Source organism: Talpa europaea, assembly GCF_964194135.1.
Source record: "Talpa europaea genome assembly, chromosome: 3".
Taxonomy (NCBI): Eukaryota; Metazoa; Chordata; class Mammalia; order Eulipotyphla; family Talpidae; genus Talpa; species Talpa europaea.
The window spans coordinates 125,219,586-125,244,110 of record NC_140069.1 but is presented as its reverse complement, the minus strand read 5'-3'; the positions used below and the strand labels follow the sequence as shown (position 1 = coordinate 125,244,110).

At 40.5% G+C, this 24,525-nt stretch overlaps 1 protein-coding gene across 1 annotated transcript in view; it reads right to left on the bottom strand.

Moving 5' to 3' along the window:
* CAV1 (caveolin 1) overlaps window positions 1-23,547 on the bottom strand; it is a gene marked incomplete at both ends in the record, with an annotated part of 30,975 nt that extends 7,428 nt beyond the window's left edge. The window contains 2 exons of the mRNA XM_084229701.1: window positions 22,007-22,171; window positions 23,518-23,547. Coding sequence (XP_084085827.1) covers window positions 22,007-22,171; window positions 23,518-23,547 — 195 coding nt within the window. The remainder of the gene's footprint in view (window positions 1-22,006; window positions 22,172-23,517) is intronic.
* Between the last annotated feature and the right edge of the window lie 978 nt (window positions 23,548-24,525).

Genomic DNA, 24,525 nt, shown 5'->3' with positions numbered 1-24,525 from the left:
TTAGTCCCTAGCCTGGGTCTCCAGTTCGGACCCCAGACTCCTCAGACTGACTTCCCTCTTGAGTCTTCCCAGGCATTATAAAGGCTTGAAAAAATGAAAAACAAAACAAAAAGACCCCACAAACCCAGTATTTTACAGGTATATGCCTTATTTCACTCATCTGCTTCTCTTTACAAACTTATGAAGTTCTAGGTTATGTTCATAATAAGAATGGAAAATAGCCTTTCATTTCTCCACAAAAGAACAGTCATTTAACCATTAAGTGACCAGACCAAACCAGGACCTAGGGCAAGTCTGAGTCTGTTTCATACATTTTGGTATCCTTCACTATACCTAAGTAGTGTGATGTATGCACTAGTTAGCAAATAAATATTTATTCAATACATAAAATATTTTAAAGGAGCTATAAATATCCATTGAAAGGATTTAGGGATATGTAATATTTTACTATCATTTTATCTTGTGAATTCTTTGCTTCTTATCTCAAGTATACTTTTATTTATCTGTTTTTTTATATTCCATTTTATTCAAAATGATGTTCTTATTTGCCAAAGTTCTATATCACAACCATTCTGATCAAAATAAAGGGTTGGTTATCAGTTAGATGACTTTGGCAGCATGGAAAACCCACAGAGGAGGAGAAAATTCAAACTCAGAAGTCTCCTTTAAGGAAAAATTATTTAGAAAATGTTGATTAAAGCATATATTTGCTTGGTGAGGTTTTGCCCCAGTAACCTGAATAACTGCAGTAGGGAAAGGGTGAGGACAGGGATTTTTTTCTTTGGTGCCTCTAGCCTCTACTTTTCCTCATTTCTTCCCAGTGTGTGTGTCTACTGCAGGAAAGGAGGTCTGTAAATACTCTCATGTGTTCCTTAAGGAAGGGAATGTGTTCTGAGAAATGTCACTAGAAAATTTCTTTGTTGATTTGCAAACATCATAATGTACAAATTTTTGCTTTGGTTATAATCCTGATGATGCTAAAAGGGTTGCCCTTCTGTGTCTGATTTTTACTTCAGTTCATTAGAAGTTTCTCCTTTCTGATATAGGTGTTTTTGAATTTTTGTTATTCTTGTTGCTTTCAATTAAGTAGATCCTTTTAATGGTTTCCATCACTTTGTTTATGTTCTTCAAGATTGTAGTTGTGGTGAAATGGGACAAGCCTGATTGGCAAAAAAAAAAAAAAAAAAACAACCAAAAAACCCATCACTGATTTCCCATCTTCTAATGACTTAATTTTGTTTCCAGGACAATCACTTGATGTGGCTTCTTACTGGCAACATTAGCAGTGAATTTTATGTACTTTGGGCAGGGTAGAGGGGTGGGGGTTGGTGGTGGTGCTAAACACAACAACATGAGATTAAATCAAGCACAAATGATGCTATTAAGAAACTCAGTAAATATGAGATGTTTGAAGTTTCACATATACCATATCTAGCATAAAATATCATGACATGACAGTGATGCTGCATCAGGCAATAGAAATTTTGGGATCACCCTCATATATGTGGTCTGTAATTGTTCTGCAGTGCATGTCTGCATTTTTGCTTTAGAATGAATTTAGATGACTTTTCTTTCTTGGCAGGAGTGTAGGGGGATGTGCAGAGCAAGACAGAGCATCATCTCCAATTGTCCTCATGTGTCATTAATGGACTTCAGGCATCAGAGTGGTAGATACATTTTGAGATAGGAGACTTTTATAGAGGCTTTGAATTAGCAATAATTCCTACTACAGTGTGCTATATGCCTCAGTGTGTTCACAGAACATCCTGCACATGAGGACTTAATGAAACAGGTGTTATTTCCCATTTTATAGACTCAGATGCTGAACCTCAGGGAGGTTGTAATCAATGACTGGACAAAACCCAGGTCTTAGATCTCTCTGTTCCTCATTCAGTTCTTTCTGTATTTTCTTATTCTCATTCTCTTCATGCAATCCTGCTCATTCAAACAGAGACCTGTAGAGAATTCTGAATCCATGTGTACTGATTGCTCAGCCTTGCCTGCACCTATACGTCTCCTCCAAACTAATACAAAAGGCTTTCCCTGACTCAGCACATAATCATGTCCACCAGGAAAGGTAAGACATGGCTGGCCTTCTACAGTCAAGCCTCCACATTCCACTTAGCAGCAACTTAACTCCCTAGCAGCCAAGCTCCTCTCTGGCTAAGACTCCTTGGTCACTGCACTGACCACTTGTTCCTAGGATCCCCATTGCTTTGTAATTTTCCCCTGCTTTTTCCTGGTTTACCATAATGTTGTAGCTTTCCTTTATTCCATCCCTTTTGGGTCCATAGTTGTGAAACATTAGCATATTCAAGAATTTTTCTTAGGATGTTTGTTAAAATGCAGCATCCTGGACTCTGAAATTCTAAATAGACTAAATAGATCTGATAGTAGGGTCCAAGTAATTGTACTTCCGTCCCCATTTGAATGCAGTTGGTCTGGGGAGATCACTTTGAGGAACAAAAACTGCCTTAGACTGCATTCTCTTCTAGGTGTGAAGGATCTGAAAAATCTAACATCCATATCTGAGTGGGTGTGATAATAGGTTAGTTACTGTGTGTCTTCCTCCTTTTAAAAGGCAATATGGTACCCAAGTTGATAGCATGGGGTTGAGTTTGAATCTCAATTATGCTGTGGTTTTTTTTAAAAGATTTATTTATTTATACAAGAACTGGGGTACAGTGAGAGGCGCGGAGGGTGAGCGAATTCACCAGAGACCGAGCGGGGAGCAGAACAGACAAACGGACCAAAGACACTGCTGAGGGGAGCAGCAGGTGAGGCAGGAGAGGTCTGCTGCACCATGTGGGTTTCTCCCTGGCCGGCCGGGGATTGAATTTGTGCTGCAGAGGCTGTGGATTGCTTTATAGCGTGGTGCTTAACCCCTTGCACCACCAGGGAGGCCATTATGCTGTGTTATTTACTAAACCTCTCTGTGACTTAGTTTCTCATTTGCAAAATATGGGCACAATAGTACATACCTCCATGTATGAAATGACTGAACTTATGCAAACTATTTGGCACAGTGCCTGGGGCAATGGTCAGTGTTACATTAGGAGCTTCTAAGGCTAAGTACCCCAACCAGCAGAAATGGGGAAACTGGGATTTCAGCAACAGTGTTAAGACGACAGAAGAGATATTTTGGAAAAGGAGACCCACTTGACATTCCTGAAATTGTTTCGTGCAGGTCTGCGACTGCTTATTTTGCTTCCTGCCATTAAGCTTCTTGCCATTAAGCAAGCAAAAAGGATTAGCTCACCCCTAGGAAGTGCATCAGCCTTATGGAGTTTATTATTTATAAACATGAGCACGCACTGACCAAATATGCCCTGGGGAAGAAGATTCCCTAGCCTGACCGAGTGCCTGTAAGTATCAGAATGTGACACCAACACCAGTAGACAGGGCTCTCTTCGCTTTAGATTAATTTCTTTTTGTCTTATTCTTCCAGTCCTTTTGCTTGCAGAAATTTACTTCCTGTCCTTTTTGAAAGAAAAAGCTGTCCTTTTGCAGCTCTAGGAAATGAATACACAGCCCTTTGAAAATGCTAAAAACTCTCCTCAGTGATATGATGGTTTCAGTGTTGCAGAACCTCCTCATACCTTTTCAAATTGACTGTTCACCTTTTCTTATGGGGATCCCAGGCAGAAACCTAAAGCCTCATTTGGTGCACCTGAGACCAATTCATCATGAGTCTCTATCAGGAATCTGGAACCATCTCCTGTCCACATGGTTTTACATTTTTATTATCATGGAAAGAACTTCATTGCAGATGGCTAGGTACAAAGCAGACTGTTTATATTTTGATATTTTTAAGAAAATCTTTAGACTTCTGGTGTCAGCTTAGTGGAACTTATTAATGTTGAGTGTCAGCAAATGTGACATGAACCAGTGAACAGTATAAAAATAGGCCTTGCAAAGGCTAGTGATAGGAACATTGAAACTGAAGAATTGAACTTGAACTGGGAGGAGTTGCACTTGGGGGCACTTACGTTTGCCATCCTTGAGAAGAAAAAACTTTAGCCTGTTAAAGTGTTGTAAGTCAGAAAAGCCCTGCATTGTTTAATGCACAGAAATACTATTTTCTCCAAACACACAATTATAAAGATGCTTCTAGAGACCTCACTCACTCATGAAATTCTATGTTTACACTTGGGAGTTTGTTATTTAAACTTCTGGGTGTGTCATGGGACAAATATGAATAATCACCACACTAACGGAATTAAAAACTCTTTCCATTCTATCAAAGATACAGGAACGGAAATATCTTCATTATTTTCAGGCTATTCATTGGTCCACGTAGACATTTGTTTGAAACAGAAATTTTTAAACACTATTAACTTCTTTTTAGTTTCTACAATTTACTTCCTGATGGCAAAGGTTGTTTCCTACCATTCAGTTAAGTCAAACTATGGTTACTAATTAATAGCTTTCGTCTTATCTCACTGCTAGAATATTTTTTCCTTCCAGTCCTTCAAGTATGTTTATTAAACAAATAGAAAATGAATGAAACAAATCTCTACAGGTTTGAACATTGCTTGGCAAGTGAGGAAAAGGATATATGCTAGGATTCTTGTACATCCTAGCCAAGTGTAATCAGAGTCTGTTATGTGGCTCTCAAAAACATACCTCCCAAACATATACCACGGGGTTTCTCCCTCTGGATACTATTTGTTGTTGGGGTGAGGATGAGAGTGCTGCCTTATCCTGTGTACTTTAGGACGATTATCAGCATCTCTGTCCTCTACCTTCAAGAATCTAGTAGCATTCCTTAAACTGTGACAATTAAAAATATCTTTAGACATTGCCAAATGTCTCCTGCCAGAGGGGTAAAATTATCCCTGGTTGAAAATACTGCTGTAGGAAACCAGAATATTATATGATGAGACAGGACCTAAAATAAAGAAATATCTATAGCCTATAATTCTTGATTATTTGTTGCAGGCCCTTTTGATTTGTAGTACCATGGCCTTGTGAATTTATTCATCCATCCACTATTCATGAAGCACCTACTGTTTTTTGAGAATGGAATAAATGATGTGAGAGAACAGGGCCAGGATAGGGCCAATAAGCTGGCTACAAGTCATAGAAGGGAGACAGTGCAAATAAAATAGAGATGGCCTCTGACTGCTCAAGCTCACTCAGAAATTAATAGCAAAGAGAGGTGATGTCCTTCCCTGGTTTACACCCTAACTTTGAAAGTAATATTGGATACCCCAAAGGAACCTTTGGCAGGACTCTTGAATAATTTCTCCTAGGACTTTCCTGCTTCAGAGCCTTTCCACCTGAAGTTGATTGAGCTTGGAACCCTCCTTCTATCACGCTTCACCTGTCTGAGTTATATGTAATGTCTTAACCTAAATGTTGTTTCTTCAAACACTTCTTCCAGGTCCCCACCTCTTTTCTATCTGGATTTTTTTTTTTTAAGCTCAGTCTATCATACACATATTTAATGTTGTGATTGTGTGTGTGTCTAATTATTTCTGCTACTAGACTGTAAGATCCCTGGAAAGAAATAGGTACTAAACTGATCTTTGTTAAGTAAACGATTGAATTAGTGAATACTGACACTTGCTAAGCTGTGTTTCTCTCTCTCCTATTTATAAGAGCACCAATCAAATAAAATTTTCTTTAGGAAAGAGATCTGAATGTGTTATTATTTGAATCAAAGGTTAGTAATTATATTCACTGATTACATTACTTTATTCTAACCCAACCAAGTAATTTTTATAAAAGAATGAATAAAAAGTGACTTATGATAAGTAAGACAGATCAATCAGTTTTTGGGTTCAAACCTGTAGATTCTGACATATCTTTACTTAGGGAACAGATGAGATCCCTAAGACTGCTCAGGTGGTCTGGAATTCAGACAATACCATGTTTAACTTCAGGATTCTACAGGGGTGATAACTGATGAGATTTAAATCATAATAGGGCCTGACTAAATGCTAAACTTTATATGGGTCAGGGACAAGCAAACTCTTTTTAGCTGGGAAATTGGAAAATCTGACTCAAAGTAATAGTGCTTCTTCCTCAAAGCTCTTAGTCATCTGATCCTATTGCTCACAGATGGTCTTTTAAAAGAACGTCAGAAATGTGGCCACATGAACTAGGTGAATTTGACAACTGTCAGCACTCAGAAAGTCTAAAATTTTCGATTTAGCTAGATCTTTTCAAGACTATTGCTCTCATCAAATTTACAAATGATTGTGTTTCTCTGTTATGTGCACTAAGATGAGTTGTCTGGCTATTTAAAAAAATACTGTAAGTTTGTGACCAACTTTGGAACTGTTTTTCTGATCCATCTTGGAATACAAACAGTTCATTTCGAGTGAGGGCAATAAAAGGGAAGACTGCAGAGTTCTGAATCCAGATGAGAAGTAGAAATGAGCTCCAGCTCTGGATCCTCTGTACCAAATATTTATTTGTAGTATATTTGCAGCCAGGATGCTGTCTGTTGATAGCTTGTATTTCAGAGATGGTTTAAGTCCCACAGCCTAAATGTTAAGAGTAAAAATGATAATTGGTAACAACTAGGAAGAAGGTAACAAAAATACTCTTCACGAGGGATCTTCCATCACTCTTTCTGATGGACTTTTATGCATGTTCATAGACTTCCACTTATTTATGAATACTGGTCAACTGGAATCAAAGATTTTAGAAATGAAAGCAACTTAGAGATCTTTGAGTTCAATATCTTGATTGGTATAGATGAGGACACTGCTGTCCAGAAAGTACAAATGCCTTTTTTCAAGGCACAAGGTAACACTCGGGATCAGTGTTGAGTAGAGAGCTAGGATGCAGATTTCCTCTGAATTTCTTTTCTTTGTCTTTTCTGATGAGTAATTGGTATCAGTAAAGCAGTTATTAGTGACTTGAGTACTCTTCTTTGTGCCATGCACTGGAGAAAGTCATGGCACCTGCCAGTTCCTAGGTCCAGGAAAGCTTCCTATGGCTGCTGGTAAGGCAGGAATTTTGCTGCACCATTAGGAGAAAAACCAGTCTATGCTGTCAGCTCCAGTTGCAGTATATCTGCGCCATGAACTCATGTAGGAAAAGGGGTAATAGGGTGAAATTCTGACTTAACCAGACGATCTTCCTCTTGGGGGGTATAAAAGAATGAGCAAAGGAAAGGGAAAACAACAGGACTGGGTTACATAAGTGACATGAGATTTATCTCACAAAGTCTTTCTTATGCAGTTGCTACAGCAGAGTTCCAGAAAGTATTTTTCTGTAATAGAACTTCGAGTGACAAATAGCATATTCCAATAAAAATGCTAAGGACTTCAAAATGAGGACCTAGAGAAATAATAATTTCCTTACTGTGGTCCTTATGGCGCTGAAACTTTTATCATGGTACATAGTTTCATGATTAAGAAGTTCTAACCAGAAGTATAAACCAGACTCAATTCTGGCCTATGGAGCTTGGACATAAAGTATTACCTGGGGATCTTTGAAGTAAAGACTACATAGGCCTGGAGTCTATCATAAACCAATTTGATAGGGATTCCTAGTGATGCGGTGTGCACAATAGTATTTTAAAACATTTCCCAGCTGATTTTCCCAGCTGATTTGAAAAATCCACGGGCCTAAAGTTACAAAACAGCCCCCCTTTACTGAAGCCACACTCTCTCAAGAGTTTAAATCACAATAGGGGTTTATGCAAACTGCAAAACTGTGTGAATATGCAATGTGTAGGAGGGAGTAGATGGCCAGGCTTGCCATAAAGATAATGTTTCATACTGACCTTTTGGTACATACAATGCATGCATTTTGCAGTGTTCTATTTTCAGATGTTTACCACTTGCATTCTCAACCACTGTTTAAAATGCCACATCAAATCCTCTTTGCCCTCAAACAAACCAGGTATCCTGCTGGAATAGAGGAAAGTGTTCATACCTTGTTAATTAGAGATTTTGTATAAAGATTGCTATGCCCAGAATTGTAATTGGAGAGGTAACAGGATTTGAGAAATTTGATAGACAAGTATGGAATTTAACACACAACAATGACAAAGTAATCTTTGTGACACATTCCTCCAATGAGTTGGTCTGCAGTTCTTCCATGTAACCTATGGTTTTCAAAAATTAAGTGTGCGCCCTTCTTCCTTTTTTCCTTGCCCTGAGTGGAGATTACATCTGAGCAGTGTTTTTCTTGTCAGTCTCATCAAAACCTGACAATCACTAACAGCATTTGCTATTCTATGCTCCCCGAGTCAAGCCTGGGGGATTTTCATTACCGTTTCTCCACTTCCTTCTGTTTTTTCCTAGGATCTCTGTAACATCTCTTCCTCTCCCACAAGATCAGGAAAAGAACCCACTCTTAATAAATCTGATCAATGGCAAAAAAAAAAAAAAAGGGACTCTTCCTTTGATTGTATTGTCCTCTTTTGATTTAATTCACTACACTTCCTTTCAATTATTAAATTATTGTGATGTTTAATGTTGAGAAACATTTGAGAAACTAAGTTTGGTTCCCTATTGCCCAAGGGGTGTGGGGCATGGTGTATTCATTTAAGGATGTGTTTGTAATAGTGATTCTTACCCTGGAAATCTTGGTCACTGGGAGGCCGTGGAATCACTACAAGGGGTTTCCTTATCCATTATGTTCACTAAGCATCTTGGTTTTCAACATCATAGGCTCCCACAAAATGACAGCCCTCTCCGATATTTTCTTTTTTTTTTTATTTGTTTACCATCTTTTCTTTATATATATATATATTTTTTTTTTTTAAAAAAAGAGGCATGTATTATTTATTTGTTTGTTTGTTTTTTGTTTATACAAGCACTGGGTACAGTCAGAAGTGTGGGAGGGTGAGAGAATTCACCAGAGCCAGAGTGGGGAGCAGAGCAGGCAGAAGGACCGAAGTACACTGCTGAGGGGAGCAGCAGGCGGCAGGAGAGGTCTGCGCGCCATGTGGGACCCCCCTCCGGTGGCCGGGGAGCAGCCGGGGATTGAACCAGCGCTGCAGAGGCTGAGGGCAGCTTTGCAACCCAGCGCTCAACCGCTGCACCACCGGGGAGGCCCTGTTTACCATCTGTTTTCTACTTTATATTTATTTTAGTCATTTAACATTATCTCACTTCATATTGGTATTTATGTTATTTATTTATTTATTTATTTTAAAGATTTATTTATTTATACATATAAGAGCCTGGGGTACAGACCAGAGGTGCAGAGGGTGAGAGGATTCACCAGAGACAGAGTACACTGCTGAGGGGAGCAGCGGGAGAGCCAAGAGAGGTCTGCTGCGCCATGTGGGTTGCTCCCTGGCTGGAGTGGCCATGGATAGCTTCATAGGTTGCCTCTTAACCCTTGTGCCACCAGGGAGGCCCATCTTATTGGTATTTGTTATTTTTATTGGCTCTCTGAAACTTGTCAAAAGCACCTTGATGTTATTTTTATCACTGATGTTAACAAGGTTATTGTAATTGGTGTCATTTGTCAGTTGAGAGTGCTCTTAACTTGTTCATTCCAATCACTGATAAAATATTAAATGTGCCAAGATTGTGGTCCTGGCTATATAGTAGATAACAGTCACACCTAAAAATCACTTTACACATCACCATCCTTTTTTGATGACTACGTCCTAGTCCTACCTTTTCTTTTTTTTTTTTTTAAACTTTCTTTTTTTTAAGATTTATTTATTTATTTATACAAGAACCAGGGTACAAGCCAGATGCGCAGGAGGGTGAGAGGATTCACCAGAGACAGAGCAGGGAACAGAACAGGCAGACTGATGAAATACACTGCTGAGGGGAGCAGTGGGTGAGGCAGGAGAGGTCTGCTTGTCTTGTGGGTTGCTCCAAGGCCAGCGGGGATTGATCTGGCACTGCAGAGGCTGAGGACGGCTTCACAGTGCTGTACTCAATTGCCTGCGCCACTAGGAGGCCCTAGTCCCACCTTTTCTTAATTGAATAATGATCCTGATCTCTTATGCTCAGCTTGCTATAGGGAAGCTATCTGGGCTCAAGTCGCCAAGTCTTACTTTTATATGTATTATTGTAACTCCACCTCCTGTCACCAGAGATGAGAGAAATGACCATATCTGAAAAAAAAATGCTACATTTGTTTCAACTGGCAGAGACATCAGTAATGAAATGAAAGGTATCTGACTCCTAGAGACATTGAAGTATTTTTCCTGTTTTTGTTTTTTTTCCTCCTGAGACTTGATCTGAGATTTTAAGAGACCACCTCTGAGGTACAAAGAAACTCTTTATGCATTTGGAAGAGTGTATTACCACTCATCACCTCCCAACAAGTAAGATATCAGAGCTCAGTGTACTTAATATCTAGAAATAGTGAGTTAAAGAGAAGGAAGAAGAGGCATCAGTTTCTCAAAACTGTTGTCTCTTTCTGGCATGGATAGTTCTAGATTCTTCTGTAGGTTGTAATCTGACCTAGTCATTCCTTTGATGTTTGCCATTGTCCAGGGATAGATAGGGGGCCAGGCAGGGAGTTCTTTCTCACTTGGTAGGGGAGCTCTCATATGGCCTGAGATCCAAATCATTGCCTTTTTACACTCTGGGCCCAGAGGGCAATGCCAAGCAGAAGTGACAGCATCTCTTGGCATTCTGGGAATTTTCCTGCCCTTCCTGCCAGATACATAGGAGATTATCCCCTGGGCCCCGGGAGATCATCCAAGTGCCACAGCCTGCATGCTGGAAGATTCAGGAGGGATGTATTTGTGTCCTCCTCAAAGCAAAGATTAAGACAAAGAAAAATTTTTAATAATGATCTTATACATATATTAGAAAATATTTTCTCTTACCTTAGTAAATAGAGTGGAAGATTTTGCAATTTCATTATTAATTATTTGGATGTTTTTTCTTACAAGGTTTTAAATGCAGCTGCTATACAGAAAAGGGCCAAAGGAAGACTCTCAATTACTTAAAAAGGAATTTCATATTCTTTTGGGCAGTTTCAATTTGGCATTCATTTTTTGACAGTAGACTCAGTGTGGGTCCCTGAATTGAGCACTGGGCAACCACCATTCTGGGGCCTCTAAATCCACTGTCCTGCTCTGAAGGACTCAGAAGGATTGCTGGGGAGGGGAGGAGGGAGAAGCATGAATATAGAGAAGCTGAGTAGTTAGAAGGTACTATACCTAATAAGATAGATATTAAAAATAAAATGTGATGTAAGTCAAGAGAAGAAATGACCAGTTGGGATGAGAGCTTCAGGGAAGGCTGATAGATAGCTGAGGCAAGCTCTGATGGATGGCTATGGTTCTGACAGGCAGGCTCTGATGAGAGGGATGTTACTTGCTCTATACCTAGGGGAGCTAAGTGCTTCCTAAATATTTGTTGAATGTTCTTTCTGGAGAGAACATTATCTGAGAATGACTCTCATGACTGCCTTTATAACTAGAGTAATAGAGGGACTTACACAATTAATTTAGTGGATTGGTGTTTATTGTTTTAGACAAGCGATTTCTCTCCCTACTGCAAAATGTGATGCTCAGGATCAAACAAGAAAGAATCAATTGGCCTAATTAAACTAATTGATGAGGAAATCTCACTCTGGGGTCTCACAATTCCATTTCCTTGACAGCTCTTGGTATGCCCATTCCCAGCTATATAGTATAACTGCTTATAATATAGAAAAAGCAAATAGTGAACCATGATTAATGGGACATTTTAATTGTTCCTTTGAGAGATTAATGGTGCCTTGTAAAATGCACTATTAAGTCTGTTCCTTACTTCTGGCATTTGTTTTTGAGAACAAACACGTAATTACTAGAGAGGAAGTCTCAGAGGAAGTACTTTTAGGATTAAATAGGCATTTCTCCCACTAGCCTAAGACTAAGATTTTTCTCAATTGTTTCTTGTTTTTACCATGTTTGCTGATATGGTACCAATGTCTGTAGAAATCAATCAGGCAAACTGAGAACCTTAAAAGAAGATGTTAAATGTAAAGCTTGTTAGAACCTGCTTCATTCTCTCTTACCTACCCCTCCCAGCATCCCCAGGCAGCTCAGCCACGCCCCAGGTGCTATGGCCAACCTGGATAAGCAGGGTGATCTAAAGACTGAAGTGATTCAACACAAGCTAGCATTGCAGCTTGTCTGGTTCTGAGTGTGTGTTCCCCTTGGCATCATTAAGACCACGCCTCCACTTCTGATCTTTGGGATTTGACACCCCCTCCCCCCCCACCAATCTGGTCTTGCTAGGAGTTCACCTAGCATCAACATTTCTTGAGCTCTGGGGTTCTACATTATCTTTACATTGGACCTTCCCACTCCTTCCCCAACCTACCTGCCAGGATCTAGATCTGGCCTTAGAACTGCAAGTCTTCACTCCCAATACAGATGAAACCTGGAATTCCCCCTTGCCAAATGCTGCCCTCCCACTGTGAAAACACAATCATTTCTTTCTGCACTATGGTGACACCACAGTTTGCATGGATCATGATCTATTATAGAGAAGCCCTGGAGCACAGTGGTTAAAACTTGGGCTCTGGGGTCTCACTGTCTGGGTTCAAATTCTGACTCTACCACTTGCTACCTGAGCAAATGGTTAAGTCTGACTTTCCTTATCTGCAAAATGAATATGACTGTGATAATAACAAACGCACCCACTTCAGAGGACCCTAGGAGGAGGAAGGAAAATAATCTCTGCTATGGATCTAGCCTGGCTGGATGCTGGGGGATGTATCCCATCACTTGTTTCACTTCTGCCTGCACACCCAACACCCCTTGATTGTCCCCATTGCATTGAAGTTAGCCCTTTCATTAGTAAAGGCCATGTCTCATCAAGTCACTTTTGGATTTAAAAGTACTCTGCAAGCACAAGGGACTAACTGTGGTGATGATCATGGGTGCTAGGGTGGTGGGAGAACTATGGGGACTACACCTGAGGGGAGAAATCAAATACTGTCCAAAAATGAACAACGATGGAAGACAAAAGTGTGAGGGTGTAGGCAGGATACTGAAAGTGAACTACTCCACAGATTTGGTGACTTCACCAGTTTGTGAAGTAAGTTATGAGGAGTCAGTTACTATATATTTATATCTATTTTTCTTGATACTTTTAAGTGCCCTGTAATTAATGTAGAGACTGTTTCCCTTAATTCTTACCAGGTTTCTGTGATTTTACATATTTAATCCATCTCTACCATCTCTTTTTTTCCATTAACTATGTAGATGAAAATCTCAAAAAAATATGCATCTTACAGGGAGATATATTTTACTTTAAACTAAAATAATAAAATTTATGAGTCAGATGAAATGATCTTAAATAAAAAAGCCACATTATGGTCTACAAAGGGACACGTATTTGGCTGGACACAGAAGGCCTTGTTGATCTGGCTCCTGCTTGTGTCCCTTTGCTCCTGCTTGTGTCCTGCTTTGTCCCTTGGCTACACTGACCTATCCTTAGTGTAGCCTATCCCAGAGCATACCAGCTGCCCTCCTGTCTTTGGCCCTTTGCTCCTGCTGCTCCCTTTGCAGGGACTCCTAGTGCACATGCCTCTTAAACACTTGCTCAGCTTTGGGAAACTGCTGAGAACTCTTCGCTTTGTTCCTGATGGTAGTTCATTCCTTAGTTACATGACTTCACTCATATTTGTTTACATGTGTCTTTCCCCATAAACTCTAAACCCCCTGGGGTCAGGAGCAATGGGTTAATACTCAGTGAATGCCTAGCCCAATGGGGTCATAGACATGGCAACACTGTGCAAAGAAATGAATATGGGGATCTTGGAATAGATGTGTACAAAGTTTAGCCCAGCACAAGGACAAAGGACCTTGTGGTTCTTTCTTTATCTCTGCTGGTTTTCTTTCCAATCTCCTATTTTCTCACTACTTGGACCTAGAAGTTAGCATTTCCTCCATCTCATTCATTGTAAATGAGAAAAATGTGATTACATTTAATACCTGCAACAAACAGGAAATGACCAGTGTAACCTTTGGACATAATTTATCTTTTTACATAGAATCTACTAATGTCCTTGCTCAGGAAAGATTTATATATGAGCACAGTAATGCAAAATTCCATTTTTAAACTGCTACAAGACAGAATATTAAACACATACATACACCAGCAAACTTTACTAAACCTAAAAATTAAAAATGCCAGGTTCTTAATGACCTTAACAGCTAACAATAACTAAGGGAAGCTCGGCTGTATCTTTCGCAATAGTATGTACTTCCCCTGCCTTGAAATAATTACCAACAAGAGACTTCTTTTCTAGGCTCAATGAAGAAAACAACATGTATTTGATATTTGAAATATCAGCATAGTTCCCATGAAAGGCAGGAAGTATATATTCTGTGCAGGTGTAAATCTGTTCTACCAATTAATTTTCTTGTTAGTTGCACAGTACATGGATCAGGCAGATTTCCTTTAAGAGAAAATTAAAAACACTTCCCCCACCCTAAACAATGGTTCATATGAAAGCAGGCCATTTTATGTTTCCTGGACTAACTGAAAAATAGTTAAAAATTATTTTAAACATTTTAATCTTTGATTGAGCAGCTGACAAAGTATATGATGGAGGAATGTCAGTTTCATTAACCCTATGGTTCAGAGAAAGAAACTAAGATCTGAGCATGGAGTAAGTTGGTGCTTAAGAGTTCTACCTCTAAGTTATGTACCTTGGTGGATGTAATGAAGGAGAGGAGAATGGTGACACTGGAGAGTAGAGAAGAAAGGCATGATGCCTGGAATATGGAAATTTTTTCTGTTTTGCTGAAAAACAGTGTGAGTAGGAACTTCCAGTGTATTCCAGGTATAGGAATTAGCAACATTATCAATTCATTTGAAGCCATATAATTTTTCTTTTAAACTGGAACACTTCGGAACATGAAAAGGTCACTATTAGTTACTCTGGGCAGGTCAGTACTAACTGATCTGTATGTGACACCCTTGAACATATAGCTGCCCCACTCCTGGGTCACCTTGAGGCACTAAGCTTGGAGTTGGCAGTAAGTCCATTGCCTCTAGGGATGGGGAACCATTGAACAAGATTGATTTGGGAGCCCTCCATGGTATTTCAAAATTCTGGCAGGGTTTAAGCTGACAAAAGCCTCACACATTCTTTTAGCAGACAGAATATCTAGAAGTACAGAGTGTGACTAGTCTTTTCTCTTAGATAGAAACAATAAAGGTGTAATCATCTTTATGTAAACCTTGTGGACACATATCTAAACCAGACTTCACAATGTAATTGTCTAGGGAGATTTGGAAAACACAGATCCTTAGGTCCCACCCCAGATATTCAAACTTAGTATATCTTGGATGGGCCCAGACATCTGTATTCTTTTTTTTTTAATTTTTAAAAAATTATTTTATTCATACAAGAATGGGGGTACAGACTAGAGGCACAGGAGGGTGAGGGGATTCACCAGAGACAGTGGGGAGCAGAACAGGTAGATGGACTGAAAGCATTGCTGAGGGGAGCAGCGGGCGAGATAGGAGAGGTCTGCTGCACCATGTGGGTATCTCCCTGGCCGGCCGGGAATCGAACCTGCATGACAGAGGCTGCGGACAGCATCACAGCAGGGTGCTCAACAGTGCCACCGGGGAGGCGCAGACATCTGTATTCTACAAAATGCTCCCGGTGATTCTGATGTTGATTTTGGATTTTTGAAAAGATGACATGTTTTTAAAAAAGTCTGCAAATTTCAAAGTTTCAGTAGAAGACCAGGATTTAAGAACCATTATGAAGAAAGAGAATATTAGAGAAAAGCTGAAGCTGAAATATTTCTCATTATTTAATCACAGTCTTTATAGAATCCAAGCAAAGGCCAATTGTTTGAAAGATATAGGTTCTTTCTTGGACTCAGAAAGAATTCAAGACTTGATAAATGAGGTGGTTTCTGAACTAAGTCTTCAAGGTTATGAGGTCTTAACAGAGAATAGAATTTGGTAAAGGAATTTCAGAAAAAGTTTGCAAGAAAACTATGAGAGAGTCAATGGGATAGCAATAAACTCTGTGTGGTCAGTGCACCTATCCAGCTTGTTCTCTATTGTAACCCCTGGCACATGATAGTAGTTGCATAGTAATCATTTACGTAAAGGTGAATGGCATTGTATGGGGGTGGGAAAGAATCTATTATATGAACATGACTCTCCTTCTTTAGTGTTAAAAATATTGAAATATTGACACATAAAATAACTTGCCAGAATGCCTTTAGGGATGGTGTTCTTTAGCTTCTATTAGCCAAAAAAATTTGCCTTGTATTTATAAGCACAACTCTCAGGGACCACTGAGGAAGAGAAATCTATTGGCCTGATACACTCCACCCCCTCCTTTGTTGTCCAGTTCCACACTAATCGTACTAGATACTTTCTCGTTGAAGGAGATCATGAAAGCATTAAGTCATGTTGAAACCGAAAATGATCTGATTAGTATGTACATGCCTTCTCTTGACTGTTAGAAGAAAAATAATTTTGTGTTGGTGCATATATTGGAATCAATATATTAAAATTTTAGAGGAGATAGTAACAATTGTTGCAAAAATATGTTTTCATATGCTGGCACAATACTTCTTTCACTCTATCAAGGTGCCTCTGAGAACATATGTTTTAGGTATATTTCTAGGGGCTGATGATTTCTTCCTTAGGAATTTCTTTAAAAGAGGTATAGAATGTAAATCTTTTTCCACTAGGGCCTTAGAGTACAGAAGATAATATACATACAGGTCCAGAGTGTGGAAGAAAGAGTGTACTTCTTGGCATAAACCACCTTTGTATGAAAACACCAACTCTACCATTTTCCCACTGCAAACCCAACCAAGAGAATTATAAAAGGGGCCCACAGGTCAGTGCATATAGTCCTGTTTTAGGAACCAAGTCTCTCTGGCCATTTCATCACAGAAAATTTATGTTGAAAGTAGGGCTAGCTAAAAAGCAGTTTCATTTGAGATGAAAATGTCTGTTATTTTATGGACTTGAGTGGGCAGGATGCATAAGCAGGTGGTTTTTGAAATTACTGGACTTTACAGATGCTGCTTGCTATTGCAGCTGTTCTTACTCTAAGCCCCTTTAAAATGAAGCCAATACTGCTGTTAATTGGAAGAATAATTTATATCATGAGCTTTAAACTGAAGGGTATTTAGTGAATCTTGTCTTAAATTTTAATAAATAATATGAAATTTTGTTCAGTTGGAAACAAAGTTAGCTTAATTCCTCAATATTTTTTGACTAATTAGGAAATGAAGAAAAAGACTTTATTTTAATAATCATTTAAAATGTATATCATTGCTAGCTAAAATTGAAAATTTCAGATGCTTATGCAAAAATAATATCCTCCATGTTAGTATTGTTCTTTACTCAGAAATGTGAGAATTACTCCCGAGCAAATATGACTATGATGTTCTTTTACAAGTTGGGGATTCTGAATTTCATGCATGATCTCATATGTGGCAGAATATCTATCACCATCTTGTGAAACTATCTCCTAAACAAACAAACAAAAGAGATACCAATTCCAACAGAAGAGACTATTAACATGGCGCTGAGTGTTTTGAGGCAATCTGAGCTTTTAAATCTTAGGCTTTGATTATATGTATATTAAATAAACATAAATTTAGAACATTATCATTATGTTGCTATTAATCACCACTCTATAATGCTTTCTAGTTTAAAGGTGTCACAGAAACAGTTAGGCTGTTATTCTGAAACTAAATTGATCTGATTAACATGTGAATACCTTTTCTTTATCACCAAAGAAAATTTTGTGTCTGCGCATATTTAAGTATCATTACATTCAAGTTATAGAATAGAAAGTTGCAAATGCATATTTTTATTTCCAACAAAGATCTCTTCTCAGATGTCCTGATTTGTCTCAGAACTAATCTCAGAGTCAGCTCAACTCATTTGTACCCTCATGACAATAGTCTCTGTGAATCACATAATCTTCTCTATTCTCCCCTTGTAATGCATCTCAGAATATCTCTCTGGATGGTAACCATGTGAAAGTATGGATGCATCTTAAACTTCTTTAGCCATTAAATTTCTCTTAATATTCATATAGAGGAATTAGAGTTTATCCTGGTAACCATCTTGTTTCCTGTCCAATTCTAAGATTCTGTCATTTTGTGTTTACATGGTTCTATCCCCAGTGTTACTGTCCTTTTCATTTCCTATCTGGACCACAATGCTCTTACATCTTAACTGTTCTTTGTTCACCCAGTCTAGCTACCTTTTATCACATGCAATATCTTAACCAGTAATGTTCCAGAAAGCCCTCCTTTATCATGCTGGATGTCTTTCTTGCTTTCTCAATGCTGACATGATGAATTCAAAACTCATGAATATGGATAGAGGACTCTGCCACCTGGGCATGATCATTTTTTTAAATCTTTATGACATATCACTGTGCTATCTGGACCCTCTAATTCCATCAAATGGGTTACTAAACCTTCTGGCTCATGCCCTGTGTGAAATAATCCTACCCTCTTGTCTGGCTCATTCACAATGTTCTCCTGTGATTTTCTCAGCTATTTGCATCCCATCTGTCTTTCATGACCCAACTCAGATTGTATCTCCTTCATGCCTTCTCCATTCAACCATCCATAATGCAGCCTTCTTTTCTCACCCCATTGTCCTATTCTTAATAGGGCCTCTCTAATGTTTAATATCCATAGCACTCACTTTTTAAAAAACTTTATTAAGGAATAATGATAAATATAATTAATTATATATATTTAAGGTATAAAATGTGACTATTTGCTATATCTTTATATGTGGAATGAATATCAAAATCAAGATAAGTAATAATCACTTTTTAAAAACCTTTTTATTATGTAAATAATATTCAGTATTACTTACTTTTGATTTATTATTGTATAATTTGTTCTATTTCCAAAATGATGATGAGAAGGCTTACAATAGAGATCACATAAAACAGCATGGCAATTAAAAAGAAAGTAAAAATGTAAAACAATATGTGGGAGAGAATAAATAACATTGACTAATGAAACTTAAAATTTAGCTATTTTTTTTCCTGCAGTCAAAGCAAAAAATAACCAGTAAGCTGCCATTTGACAGTGACTTACTATTGTGATGTTATGTACGTATTTAAAAAAAGCTTTTTAATCTAAATGCATCTTTTCTCATGAACTCTAATATTTGTCACTGGTAGGACTTATATAGAAATTAGCCTTTGTAGTATGTAGCAGTGTAAAGTCTAGCAGATGACGAGAGTTTAATAAAGGAATTTGTTGATGAATCATTGAATTTGTGATGTATAATAAATTTTAGCTATTTTTTAATCAAGGAAGTAGAAATAAATAAATAATGAGCTAATGAATGAAAACAAGACATAGGAATTTCAGAGAGCAAGTGAAGGGTCTAATGATATGACTGTTTTAATTAGGGGACATCTTCAAAATCATTCATTACCTATTCTTATTTGGATAAATGTGCATACAGAGATTTTATCATATGTGTGGCAGTAAACCTTGAGTAAGATGGTAAATCTATTTTATTGGAACCAAACAGTATAAGCTAATTTATGTCATTATCGCTAGAATAATACTCTACCTTCTTGATATATAAACTCATGGCATACCCAGCTTCTGAGTTTTCTTTCCCCCCCTAAATAACTGTTTTATGGGACTGGAAAGATACTGTGCAGATACATGATGGTGTTCTTCACACTGTACATTGGGGTTTCTTCTCTTCCCAATCTAGAGTTATTTTTTAAACTTCGTATGACGACCTCAAAATGCAGGGAACACTCTAGTCTGGTGCTGTCCAATGGCAATGTCTGTGATGATGAAATATTCTATATCTGTATTGTCACATACTGTAGCCACTAACCTCAAATGTTAAGAACCTGGAATGTGACTAACATGACTGAGTGACTGCATTTGGTATTAATTACTTGAAATTTAAACTGAAATAGTCACAAGTGGTTAGTGCTTACAGAATAGACCAGAGCAACGTTCACAGAGCTGCTTGCTTTTAGAACATACTTTCCACTTTCCGTTCTCGATCTGGTGCCTTTAAGAGTAGATTCAATTGACTACTGTTTCCTTATTATCATGTGAAATTTCAACCTACTATGCATTAACATGAAGCTCTGGATGTCTTTATCATTTTAATATGTCTATGTCATCGAAAGTAAAATTTAGAGAAAATTGTTCAGTTTCTTATCATTATGCTTGTGTTTGGACTAACAAATAATGGCACTCTTGGGGCAGAATTTGCATTGGTTGTCTGGGTCTCTAACTGCTGGGCTTTCTCTCAAATCTTCTCTCAGCAGAACATCTGAGAAAGTGGACCCACCAATCTTCTGAAGGTGGATTTTTCTGTCTGACTGGCTTGTTTTGTTCATAGGAACAAGTGGGCGGGGTCTGCTTTCTCTTGGCCAGCAGGAGCTTGCTCTAAGGATTCCTTTAGTTTCTTTAATATGAGAATCCTCACACTTGCTCTTTGAAATGTTATTTTGTAAACTGCTATTTCCTCTAAGCCTGTTATACTTTTTTTCCATCTGTGCTGCAGTCTCTTTTCCCAGTGGGGCCTTTCTTTCTCAACTTAATCATGCCATGTGTGGAGACCCACATCCACATTGCAGGCCTCTCTGACTCATCCCAGGAGGTTTATTTGCTCCAGAAATCCCACTCACACTACGTGGAACAACAGAGAGGCTCCAATGAGGCCAGTTCTTCCTGAAATCCTCTTTTCCTTATACCCTTACCTTCTTGTCCAAAACCACATGAGAAGAGAAAAAAGCAAAAATACTTTTCTCCTTTAAAGTAGTATTTTTAGTAAATAGTTTTTAGCAATTCTGATTTCATGCTTATAAGCTACTTTTGTTATTGCTGCTTTTAAATATCTGGCTAGTAGAAAAACCTGCCAATGCTCCAATTTTCCTTTTTCCTCTACCAGCAAGCCAAGAGAGTCAATTCTGACAGTTATATTTTCCTTCCAGTTACAGATTAAATTGTTCCCCCATTTTGAAATGTATTATTCATAAATGTGCACAGGCTCTGAATATCGATAGCTCCTCCCATCCATGGATAGGAGGCAGTGTGGGTGGAAATTGCTCATCCACCCCACTTGTTGCTCTGAGGTTGTATAGAACTGGGTCTTCACACTGCAATTTTTGAGGCTTGTACTTTCCTTGGCCCTCCAGTCCCTCAAAGAAAACCCTTTGCCAAGGATGGCTCAGTCCCATGATTTCCCAATGCAGAGGGATTCAGACGATAAATCCCTCTGACTTGATTTGCTAAGAGGGCCAAAGTTGAATAACATAATGATAATAAAAATCTAACCACAAAGTCATAAGTTTGACCAACAGTTGGTTACATTAACCTATTTTAATCTCACCAAACACACCCTAAAAGATCCATAGAAACTCCAACCTGAATGAACCTCTTAGCTCAGGGAAAACTGAGGCAGGAAGCCACTAAGGAAGCAACTTTCCACCCTTAGCTACAGGTGTCTGTGGGAGAGACCAAGAGGTTGCATAAATTTGCTTAGCTATGCACCACTGCCATGTGTTTTCAGTTAAAATGCACTTTATGTATGCACATATACAGTATACACACGAGTATATATGTATACATATGTGTTTATAATTGTTTTAAATCTGAAGCACTTCATCTTTATTATTTTACTAAGAATCACTTCAAGTTAACTTTAGCTGGGGGAATCTGCCCCTCTGTATTTAACTCCCATTTTTGGCACAAATGATCTGTCAGCTTTATGTGAATAACACATCAATGTGATGTGTAATTCTATGTGAATTACACATCGTTCACTACACTTTTAACTCAAGGAATGCGGGTCTGTCTGTTCACCAGGAGCAAAGTGCAGTTATATGAACTCTTTCAAAACTTAAGTTAGCGAAATTCCTGCTGAATTTACCAGCAGGAGGGGCCAGAGGAGATGTGACATTTCTGATGAGTTCGGGAGCCTCCACACGTTAAGCCCAAAATGCTATGTGGGGCAAAGATAGGGAAAGCTGTACAGGCTGCTGGCCAGAAGAAGGCTCTCCAGGCCCTGACAGCCAGCCCTCGGGGGACATCCCTTCCTCGCTGGCCACCTCACCTTACCTTGACCACGTCGTCGTTGAGATGCTTGGGATCGCGGTTCACCAGGTCAATCTCCTTGGTGTGCGCGTCGTACATTTGCTTCTCGTTCATCTCCTCTGCCATTGCCTTGTTGTTGGGCTTGTAAATGTTGCCCTGTTCCCGGATGGGAACAGTGTAGAGATGTCCCTGCGAAGGGCGGACGACCAAGAGAGGGAGGGTGGCACCGGCAGTGGGAAGAAAATTTCAAAAAGAAAAACAAGTGATCAGAAGTCAGCCTGGCAGCCGGGCAAAGCTCGAGACGCAAAATCGCGCTGGCCGCTTCGGCAGCGGTGGCTCAGCGCACAGTCAACTCCTTGGCGCCGCAAGCTTTTTAAGAGGATCTACAAGAGGACACCACACCCCTCGGTACCAGGCAGGGAGCTCCAGCCTCCCCCGCCTGCCGCCAGGGGTCAGGGCAAACCCCGCGGCGCGGTTCGCCCCAGCCCCGCCCGGCGCACGCCCTGCCGGCTGCACCACGCGGAGACCCTGGTTAAGGAGGGGACCAGACCTCGGGTTTCTCTCCCTACGGTGCTTCTCCGCGCCACTCTCGTCTCGAGTGCTTCACCTGCTTCATTTCCCGTCCCCTTCCCCGGCCGCATGTCCCCTCCATAGTATTCCATAATCCCTTCCAGCTTTATCTCCCGACCATGGAATATTCCGGGCTTCCTGACCGCGTCTTCCTTTTTCACCTGCTCTTGTAACCCCAGCCCTCTCTATCCCTCCTAGCTCTCCCCATCCGCGCTGTGGCTACGGTCTCCCCTGCTCCGGTGTCTGGGCGGAGCAATGCCAGCTGCACAACTCCCCCGACCCACTCTGGGGTCACTCCAAGGCTGCCTGCCTGTGCGTGAAGGCTGTGCTTGGAAAAATGAGGTCTAGACTCCAGCCGAGCACCCAGATGGTGGTGGCAGTAGCGGAGCGGAGAGGTAAAGGAGTGGAGATCTGCCCCTCTCCAAACACCCCTGCCAGGCGCCGAGTTGCTGGGAGAGTTCTTGAGGTGACCCAAGAGCTTTGGAAAGTGCAAACAAGACGCGCGCTGTTGTCCCAGTCAGCCGGTGCAGGCGCCTGGCGGGGGAGTCGCGGTGACCGTCCCCGGGATTTCGGGTGAATGACCTTCCACCCTGCGCTCCAGCTCCCCGCCTCCCAGCAGGAAGGGACCAGACCATGGGGATCCTGCAAAAAAAAATTAAAAAACAGCACCCCCACCCATCCAGGAATAAGCCCTCTCTTCGGCACACCCAACTTCAGATCCTGACGCCCCTGTCCGCGTTTCTCTAGCCTAGGAGACCCCTGGCACCGAAGGAAACATAAACATTCCTGTCTCCTCTTCATCTCCCCGCCCAGGCCCGTTCCTCCGCAGTGCCGGCGCGAGAGGAGTGCCCCGAAGTGGAGAGAGGGTTGGGGCAAGGAAAGCAGCCGGAATATTTGGAGTGGGAGTTAGCAGAAACAGGCACTCTTCAGCGCCCTAGGACCGGCGCGTACCCACCCAAGCGTACCTCGGAGTCTACGTATTTGCCCCCAGACATGCTGGCCCGAGGCTGGCTGACGGCTGTGAGGAGATTTCCCCGGGCTGTGATTTAAGGGAACTGAGGAAGGAAGATCTTGTATTGTATGGGGCGGGGGTGGGGGGGTGGGGAGCAATGCCGGGGGGGCGGTGGCGGCTGGGAGGGAGCCTCCTGGCCACCCGCCAAAGGTTTGTTCTGCTCTGGGTTGGCTGGGACGTGCGCTGCGCCGGGTCTAGGCACATCCCCAAGGTTCTGGCAGCAGAGGGCGGGGAGAGCCCGCAGGCAGCAAACAGTGCAAAAGCGGTTCCCCGGTGCTGGGCTGCTTGGGCAGATGTTTTAAACCTGGGGCAATAAGTTTCCCAGCTATGAGTTTCTAAGAGGCGTCCAGAAGAGAGCAAATGTTTTCCAAGTGCATCATCCCAGCAGGGATGGCGAGTGGTAGGGGAAGCCCAGGCTTCTGCAAAGATGCCCATTATGGGCATCCAGCTTCAGAAAGAATTCTGCCCTGTTCTGAGCCCTTTCTTCCCATGTTCCATCGCTGCCTAAGATACAACTATCTCCTGTTTTGACAGCAAAAGTTAAATATCTATATTTCTCCTAGAACTTTTAGGTGCTTTTAACATTTATTTATTTTAAATGATTTATTTATGCATGTATGCAAGAGCTGGGGCGTCGGCCAGAGAGGTGCGTGTGTGTGTGTGCGCGCGCGCGCGTGTGTGTGTGTGTGTGTGTGTGTGTGTGTGTGAGAGAGAGAGAGAGAGAGAGAGAGAGAGAGAGAGAGAGAGAGAGAGAGAAGATTCACCAGAGACAGAGTGGGGAACAGAACAGGCAGACTGACTGAAATACTGCTGAGGTGAGCAGCGGGAGAGACATGAGAGGTCTGCTGCTCCATATACCATATGTGGGTTATCTCCCTGGCCAGGGATGAACTCACGCTGCAGTGGATAGCAATAGCTTGATAGCGCTGTGACTTTAACCCCTGCACCACCAGTGAGCCCC